This window comes from Impatiens glandulifera, chromosome 7 (genome assembly GCF_907164915.1).
Source record: "Impatiens glandulifera chromosome 7, dImpGla2.1, whole genome shotgun sequence".
Classification (NCBI taxonomy): Eukaryota; Viridiplantae; Streptophyta; class Magnoliopsida; order Ericales; family Balsaminaceae; genus Impatiens; species Impatiens glandulifera.
Genome location: NC_061868.1, coordinates 45886357 through 45896248, shown reverse-complemented (window position 1 = coordinate 45896248; position 9892 = coordinate 45886357). Strand labels below are relative to the sequence as shown.

General features: G+C 25.7%; 1 protein-coding gene across 1 annotated transcript; it reads left to right on the top strand.

Moving 5' to 3' along the window:
- Positions 1-57: 57 nt before the first annotated feature.
- LOC124946084 (F-box protein SKP2B-like) lies at positions 58-2242 on the top strand. The gene is made up of 5 exons (XM_047486648.1): positions 58-155; positions 241-522; positions 668-1016; positions 1104-1245; positions 1640-2242. Exons 2-5 carry the CDS (start codon positions 257-259, stop codon positions 2002-2004), a joined length of 1122 nt encoding a protein of 373 aa, XP_047342604.1. The 5' UTR covers positions 58-155; positions 241-256; the 3' UTR covers positions 2005-2242.
- Positions 2243-9892: the final 7650 nt, after the last annotated feature.

Here is a 9892-nt window from a genome sequence, read left to right as displayed (position 1 = left end):
CAATCACACGTGGCTGGATAACCGTCGCCTGATCATTCAAACCCCATACGTTTCTTCTTCCTTTTGATTTCGTCTTCTTCTCTACAAAACCACATGGTTTTTCTCACTTCTTATTATTGTCTCTCTGTCTGTCTCAAGAAACATTTCAATTTTCTGTAAACAATTTATCCCAAGTTCTCAAATTTCGATGCTTTCACTTGAAATTGATCAGAACCCTTATCTCTTTTTATCTTTCTACAGGTTTTTTTGATAACTAATGGTAGGAAGAGAAGGGCTGAAAACGGCTGACGAACTAAACATTTGTTTTGAGAAGATGATGATGTTTGCCGGCGGCGGAGGATTAGTTGGTCGGGGGAGTATTACCGGCGGTGGTGTGATTACTGAATGGAAAGATATCCCAGTGGAGCTTTTGCTGCGTATCGTTCTTCTTGTTGATGATCGGACGGTGATTGTTACTTCTGGTGTTTGTAGGGGATGGAGAGATGCAATTTTCTGGGGACTTTCTCATCTCTCCCTTTCCTGGTATATATATATCTTATTCCCTTTTCTTTCTGCAATTGGACTAGATTCTTCTTAAGATTCTTTGAAAATGATTGAAATTTGAAGACCCTCTTTGATCGGTATTTTAAAATAAGAATTCTTGAATTTGAATTATTTTCTTGATTAGGTGTAAGGAAAACATGAACAACTTGGTTTTATCTCTGGCTCCAAAATTCACAAACTTGCAGACCCTAATTCTGCGACAAGATAAACCACAGCTTCAAGATAATGCAGTTGAGATGATCTCAAAATACTGCCATGACCTGCGTTATCTTGACCTAAGCAAAAGCTTTAAGCTTACTGACTGTTCACTCTATGCTTTGGCCCATGGTTGCCCAAATCTTGTCAAACTTAATATCAGCGGTTGTTCATCTTTGAGCGATTCGGCTCTTGAATATTTAGCCCAGTTTTGCGTAAAACTTAAATACTTGAATCTTTGTGGGTGTGTGAAAGCTGCATCTGATAAGGCACTCAAGGTATCTCTATACTATCTGTTTGTCTGTAATTATATTAAGGACTTTGCTTCTGAATTGGCTGCTAATTTGTTTTCCTTATTACTGCAGGCTATTGGATATTATTGCAAAGAATTGCAATATGTGAATCTCGGATGGTGTGAGAAGGTTGGCGATGCTGGTGTCACAAGCTTAGCTTATGGCTGTCCTGATTTAAGAGCTCTGGATTTGTGTGGCTGTGTTCTCATAACAGGTTTGCCTTGATTACCCTTTTTTTTATCATTTTTTTCTTCTAAAAGGGTCTTTACTTTATCATCCTTTCATGGAAAAACACATCATCACCAAACAAAAGAACAATATCCTAAGCATCACCAATTGAAAATCAGGATATTTGAGTGTTATTCATAATTTAAGGAAAGTTATTTTGGTTGATGATTTGAATGATACGATTGATGAGTAGATTGTTGATTGGATAGAGAGTTATTTAAACCAATGTATTTCCCACTTTAGTTTCTAGTCAATATGCTCGTTACTTCTATTTGATTTGATAATAAACTCATATATTTTGTTCAATGTTATTCTTTTCATTTAATTGGAAAATTTAAGAATTAAGAGAAACTTTCTTGTTTGATCTATCTGGATTGCAGATATAAGTGTGATCGCATTGGCAAACAATTGCCCTCATCTGAGATCACTGGGTCTGTATTACTGTCAATACATAACAGACCGAGCCATGTACTCTCTGGCTCATAGCCGAGTGAAGAACAGGCATGAGGTGTGGGAGCCCGTAAAGAAGAGGTACGAGGAAGAAGGGCTGAGGAATTTGAACATTAGCCAATGCACGGCTCTTACACCCCCTGCTGTTCAGGCAGTATGCGACTCTTTCCCAGCTTTGCATACATGCCCGGGCAGGCATTCTCTCATAATAAGCGGCTGCCTCAACTTGACCTCAGTCCACTGTGTCTGCGCAGTTCAAGCACATCGTGCAACTGCTGCCTACTTTGCTCATTAAAACCGAGTTTGTAATTTGCAATAAATATGATTCTTCTTCCCATGTTTAAACTTTTTTCTGCTGCTGAGAAGGAAAAAAGAGGGAACTGCTAGTCTCTATGCTTGTGTGAAGTGTGTATATAGTAATGTATGTGGTGGTGTCAAATGTGTAGAAAATAAATAATGCATGTCCACAAACAATTGCATCAAATCCCACATATTATTAGGATGATAATGCAAGTCTCTTTGGGCTTATTCAATTTGTTGTCTTTTGGTTGTGGCTATCAAAACTTTGAAACATAATATTCCTAGTCTACTAAGGTTGAATCGTATGAGATGAAAATCTCGTGTTATCTTTATGAGATTTTGTGTTAAAAAGATAAATCTCGCTCTTTTTTCTCCAATCCAACCATTTGGCGAAGTCAATAACGTTACCATAGACCATTGCAAACATCTAAATTCATCAATTAGTATTGATTCAAATTAAAATATTTTGATACAGGATTTTTTAGTCTTGTTGTTTCTGCCCAATTGCTTTTGTTTTGATTTTCTTTTGTTATGGTTGTTTTTGAATCTTTTTTACATTTTGAAGTTGTGTTATGATGTTTTTCTTAATTATAAGTTATGACAAATATTGTCTTTTAATTAATATTTCAATAAAATGCTAAATCATTAATATAGTTTAAATAGCAAGAGTTTTGTTACTATTCTTACTAAAACACTTTAATTTGAATAATAATTGATCTTTTCAATTTTTTATTAATTTTTTTTCTATTGTTAAAACATGTATATGAAATATGCCACTTAACATTATTATCTAAACTATGCATCTCTATAACTTTATTTGAATATGATTTGTTCTATTTTTGAATTTCATAAATTTTCAATCTAACTCCTCCATTTATATTGTTTATAGCCAATTCTTACAATTAAAAGCTAGATTTTAGTGACAATGATTTATGGGCATTTATCATGAAATTGGACCATACAATGGACTGAGGTCAAAAGTTGAAAGCTACAAATAGAAAATGGGCTTGTAGTAATAAGTAATAGAAAATGGGCTTGTATTAATGTTTTTTTTTTTCTTTAGAAACTTTATACTTTAAACTAAAATCATCTAGCACTATTTTATTGAATTAAAACACATATATTCTTACAAATATAAAATGTAATCTTAGTTTTTGAGATTTTATTATAAACCACCTCTTCAAATAACTTTACCCTTCTAATCATAAAATAAAAAATAATTAATATGTTCAAATGTTCAATTTTCATTGAGAGAAATGTTGAATTGTTATTAAAATTTCTCAAATATTAGTTATATTGTGGTCGCGGATTAGGTTAAGATGTTTTTGAATAAATTTAAATTTGGTCGTCCGATGGATGTATTAGATATTGAATCAGTTTAATGATTTTTGTTTAGATATTGACCTTAAAAACATGAGTAATGTATTTTACTACTAAGCCATGAGTTTTCATTTAGATATTCGATTGTATACATTAAATACTTCATATTTCAACCTATAAACTAAATTTAATACAAAATATAATAAAAGTTTTAACTTCTTTTTAAGTCAATTTATGTATATGTCATACAATTAATTAATATATTTTAATAGAAGAAAACTTGCATATTGCATATGCAACTAAATAGAACATTAATGGTAGGCCTATTTACTAAAAATGGTCATTTAATTAGATCACCGATAATAAAATGAATACAAAATAACATTCATCACCCCCACCTATATACAATATATAGATCTCACCCAAATCATAATGGCACATTCAAATTTAAATAGTAAAATTATATGTTTCTACTTTTACATTTGAGTTGAATAAAATCATATATATTTTAATTATTTCATTGGCATCAGAATATTATTTTTGTTAAGAAATAAAATCACATTTATTAAAACACTTTTGATATAAACATTTTTTTTTTTAGAAAATTGGTCTAAGTTATTCATGATTTTTTACTATTACATTGATATTTTGGTTAAATATAATTTTTTTAAAGGGAAAATAAGTTATAAAGATGACGATTTTATGATGTAATTTTAGGAGGGTAACTTTCATTAAGAAAAAGAAAATGGTGACAAATGATGACTTCATTTCGGTTTAATATAATTAATTATATATTTATTAATATTAATAAACAACAACTAACATTGTTTAATTAAACATTATATATATATATATATATATATTATCATTAATATGTCATTTAGGGAACATGATGGTAATTAAATATTTTAGTACAAGATTTTTGTAATCTAAACTACAAACAAAAATATAGAAGTCTCATTTAATTCAATAATAAATGAATTTCATTATGACAAGGTCTCATTGTCAAATCTTCCTAACCATTTATTTTTTTCTTTCTAAAAAAATGCCTAAAATTAAGGGTAAGGTGTGTATTGTTAAAAAATATTTATAATAAAGTAAATTAATATTCGGAAAAAATAAATTGAAGTGGAGTTATGATAGTATCGGACGAACTTCCCAACTAGATCCATGCATATTTATAATAGTGAAGTAAGCTTGATCGATAACTTAACTAAATTCAACTTATGACTAAATCATATTAATTGTGTTGTTGTTACATAGATCCCAACAGATGTGTTTCATGCCTTGTTTGCTCTTGACAGTCATAACATATGACAACATTTATGCAATAGTTTTGATGATCAAAGAACAACATTCAAAGTCTTCATTTACAATACATGCAATGTGACAAATAGCAAAGACATGACAACTTTGATCTTGCTGTTTGATCAAGCTTAGTTTATAGACATGCGTGACAACTTTGAGCTAGCTGTTTGAATATCAAGCTAGTTTTTATTATGGTAGTTGATTGATAGGATTTTATATATTTTATTGCTATTTGTAATGAGGCGTTTAGTAAGACCTCCCAAGTTGTATACGCAATGTACAAATAATTATAAGAAGATATATAATATAAGTTGTAATTAATTGTAAGAACCACTATATAAGTTACTAAGTTTCAAATAGAGTTATACCAATTCTTTGGCGCGCATTTGATTGATGATATGGAAAAAAAAGTAGTTTCAAAATTTTGAAAGATAATAAAGATTTTAAAAAAATATATGTACAAAAATATCATTATAATTAAATGACTATAAATTCATAGTTGTTTAATTATTTTTGCACGAGACTACATGTTATTTAATTAGTATCGCTACCCACCTACGAGTATTAGTTCATTTAAAAATGATAAGGATAAAAACACTTTATTTTGGCAAGATCTTTAATACATTAATAACTCTTTTTATTCATATGGAATTCACAACAACTAACAATTTTTGTCAAAACAATGCATATATGCAAAAATTTGGGACATTTGGAATGATTAGTGTGAGTCTTTTGTTGAATCAATGGGATGTCAATTTTCCATAAAGATCATTCAAAGAATTGATTTTTAATTAATAATAAGTAACTTATGAGACTAAAGTTACGGGTTCAATTTCTACCATAAACATTTTGAATAGAAGCAGAAGGATAGACTAGTTTTTCATAATTTAAAAATAAAAAATTAAATAAGTGTGAACTAATCCAGTAGTGTAAATTGGTTCGTTTAAAAGAAATTTTTCGAAATATCTCAATTTTCTTTCCTAAGCTTATAATGATAACCGATTAACAAATTTATGTATATGAGAATAAAATTTTCAAACTAGTGTCACCACCTACGTACTTTGATGACAAAATATACTAGTAGTCTTATGACAAATATAAATTATGATATAAAAAATATTTATTAATCTTTTTTAAAATGATCATAAGGTTCAAAATTACAACTATAAAATATTATTATTTATTAAAATAAAATAGTTAGAATTGAATTTACAAATTTACCACAAACAACCTTATTTCAATCTACTCTTACCATTTATTTGAGCTACATTAGTCATTTAATAATATATATATATATATATATATATATTAAACTAAATTTTAAGTTATATAAAAATTATATACAATATGAATATTTTCAAAATAAAATAAAGAAAAACTATTTTTTTTTTCTCAAAATACTATATAATGATTTTTTTTTAAATCTATACAATATATAAATAAATATGACATAAAAACAGCAACTAATATTTAATATCATAACATAAAGAAGAGAAAACTTGCAAAAATAACTATATAACAAATGTGCCGATTTTTTTTGTTAATTGAATTATGTAATAAATCATTTAATAGCTACTATCAATATTTTACTATAATTCTAGTACCACACATGTTTTAACTTAAAAAAGGAAGGTTGAAAAATGCTTGTAAATGAAAGAAAAGTAATATAACAAAAACACATTATCTTAAATATGTTTTTTTTTTTTTTTTTTTTTTTAAATGTAACACCCCTGCTTTTAAATTTTAAAAATATATTAAGACATTTATAATAAAAATCAAACTTCACACTTTTAATCTCTTAAATAAGAATTGTACGTAGTACTTGAATTATCTTAGTAATAGGTAATGATGCATTTTTATTTATTTATAAAAGTTTTGCTCGCAATTCTCACATCTTTAACTATTTAGAAAAAAATGAACAGTTTTTATTTAAAAAGAGTTTACTATATTTATTGTCATTAATGTATATGAATTATTAAATTTGATTTTAAAGTTATCTAGTGACTCATTTGGAATTACTAATTAGGAATGGATTTGGACGATAATAATCTACATTTTTTTTAAAACATTTTGTTTTGTATAGTTATAAAGAAGATAATATTTTGAAGCAAGATTTAATTAAAAATATATATATATATATATTTATTAAAAAAAATTATCTCAAACCTAGAATCAAAATTTGTTTCTAAAATATCTGGTTAGCATGAAGATTAACTATTGCACTTAATGTGACAATCAAGATTGAATTATTGAGAAAAAAAAAGCTAGTATTACGAACCCAAATAATAAATGTTTTACCGATTGATGTGCAACTTTTGTGATGATAGCACACACGTTAAGGTTAATGTCGAGTTAGACATTGAGAACCGAGAAGAGTGGGTTTCTCGCATGTATCATGATGGACAACTTGTTACAAGACGACAATTGATTACGTTACTTATTGGTTTGTCTGACGATATTTGAATCTACCGTGATGAAAATATTTTGAAAATATTGAAAGAAACAAAGAAATTAATTACGTTACTTATTGGTTTGTCTGACGATGTACATTATAAATGCATCAACTAGTGGCGTAAATTAGAATGAACTATGCCTAAAGAGATATCACAATTTGGAAGGATAAACACACAACGCTCTTTAGAAATGGAGACCATGACAATTTATAGAGATGATCACACTATGATTTTTCTGCTTCATTCCCTTCCGGCGATAAAAAGCTTTCTCGACCAACCAAAATGAGGTATAAATTTTTTAGAAATCTTTAACTTTTATGTAGCTTCATCGATGGAAGACGGACATACGGTAAATGTCCTCCTAGCAAATTGTTGACAAACATAGAAGATCATCGTAATTGGAAGAGCGCCTCAATTGAGAAAGTAAGTTCCTTTTAGAAGTTTTTACTCATTATCGAAGGTAACAATTATCAATGAGAGGTTTAACAAGGTCAATTCATGACAAGCATATGAAGGAGGATTTTCTTTATGAAGAAAATAAACTAGAAATTAATTTATACATAACATTAACTTTCATAACCTAGCTATGTTTTTCCTACAAATGAACAAAATGAATAATATGTACAAATCTTTATATTTCTAAATTTATAAAATGCATTTGTTGAAATATATATTATCAAACTCTCTCTTATATGAAAATCCATTTAGATGAATTATTGTTCATATATAAATAGTCTCTCGCCTTTCGAGATCCGACCCAACATAGTAACAAATACTAATGTCTTTGTTTTCTTCTATTATTTTTATTTTTTAAAATTTTATTTTTAATCTATTATTCTGTCAAGCTTTTTCGATTTTCACTTTGATACAAGACTAATATTAAATTAGGTCTTATCTTCAAGTGGCTATCACAGTCACAGCTAATGGATGAACATAAACCTGTATAAAAGAGAGAAGAATAAATAAATAAAATAGTAAATTGAAATGAAAAAAAATATTATTTGATAAATACAAACATACTACTTTTCTTTAATAAAGATGGATGAATTTAACATAAAATAATAATAATAATAAATAATAATTGAATGGTAATTGAAAAAGAATTACAATTGAATAAAAAATTATCTTTACACTCAAACTTTCAAAATTTAATCTGATATTGTAAAAATCTTTAACAAACTCTTCTAGAACCTGGTTTAATTTAATTTGAATTAAGGTACGTGTCTTTCTCCTATATTTTTGTTGATAAATTATTATTATAAATATATATATATATATATACACATTTTTTTAATAAATACCTATTATAATAATAATATTTAAATAAATAATAATAATTTATTCATATATAATAATATAAATATTGTTTGGTTTGATATATTATGGGACACTTTTATTATAATTTTTTATTTTTTTTATTTGTTACATAATTTCTTAAAAATTTATATCTGTATTTATAAACAATCAATTATTAATTTTTTAATTTATTTATTTTGAATGATAGAAATAGTAAATATATTGTTGAGTTGTGAAATTATTTAACATATGTGTTCAATAGTTTATAATTAAAATGGTTTATACTACTTTGTAGCTTTTACACATATATTTTTTTATTAATTAATTTACTATAAGATATATTTAATTAATTATGCATAAACTAAGTAGATTGAAAACATATTTCCCCTATATATTTTTTTTCTTTGTATATGAATTTATTTCAAATTATAAGAGAATATCATATTTATGTTCAAAATTCACTACTTATATAAAAATTATTTTTGAAATGCATGTATATAAAAAAATTAAATAATAATAATAACAATGAGAGTGAAAGTGAAAATCAAACTAAATGAGATTGTCAAAATCAATATGTGCCACCTAGAGGATAAGAAGGGATCAATATGATTAGTACATTAATATATATAATATAAATAAATGTAAATTGTTTTTTTTTTAAATATAAAAGGGATCTTTTTTATAAGGACTAGGAACATCAATTCTAATTTTTTAATATTATTATTTTTAATTTAAGAAATTTATATCAATTGTAAGTGTAACTTTAATTATTTTTTATTATTTTTTTAATTATAGAATATTTTACATTTTATTCTTTTAAGTAGAATCTTTACCTTAATGATGGAGTATTTAATTATTAATTATTTTATTAGATTTATTTAAATATTTCTATTTAATAAATTATGCCACCTTTGATTTTCAAGTTTATATATATATATATATATATATATATATATATATATATATATATATATATATATATATAAATATATATTTGTAAAACATGTTTTTGAATAAATGGTATCCACACCTTGTGCATTTTGAAATGTTTTGTGTAAAAGATAATTAAACAGGTACCACCTAGATATATAAAACATTTTATTTTTCCAAAAATCATTAAAAAAACTTTTTTATTAAAAAAATTATTGTTTTCAAAAAAATTAAAATTTTATAAAAACAAATATTTCTCTATAATTTTTTAATATAATTTAATTATATATTTTATATTAAATTCAATAAAATACTTATTTGTAAGTTTTTATTTTTTTAAAATAATAGTTATTGTAAGAGGAATGTTCTAAAAATTAAATATTATTTTTTAAAAACTAAGTCAATATTATTAACAAGTGTCATAAATCTGGAAAATTTTACATTTATACAAATAAAAAATTAAATTACTAAAATACCCTTTCTAGAACGTTGGATGCCTATAAATTACTTTAACTTTGTTTAACATATTCTTACAACTTATATTCACTCTTAAATAAATATAAAATTAACAAACTC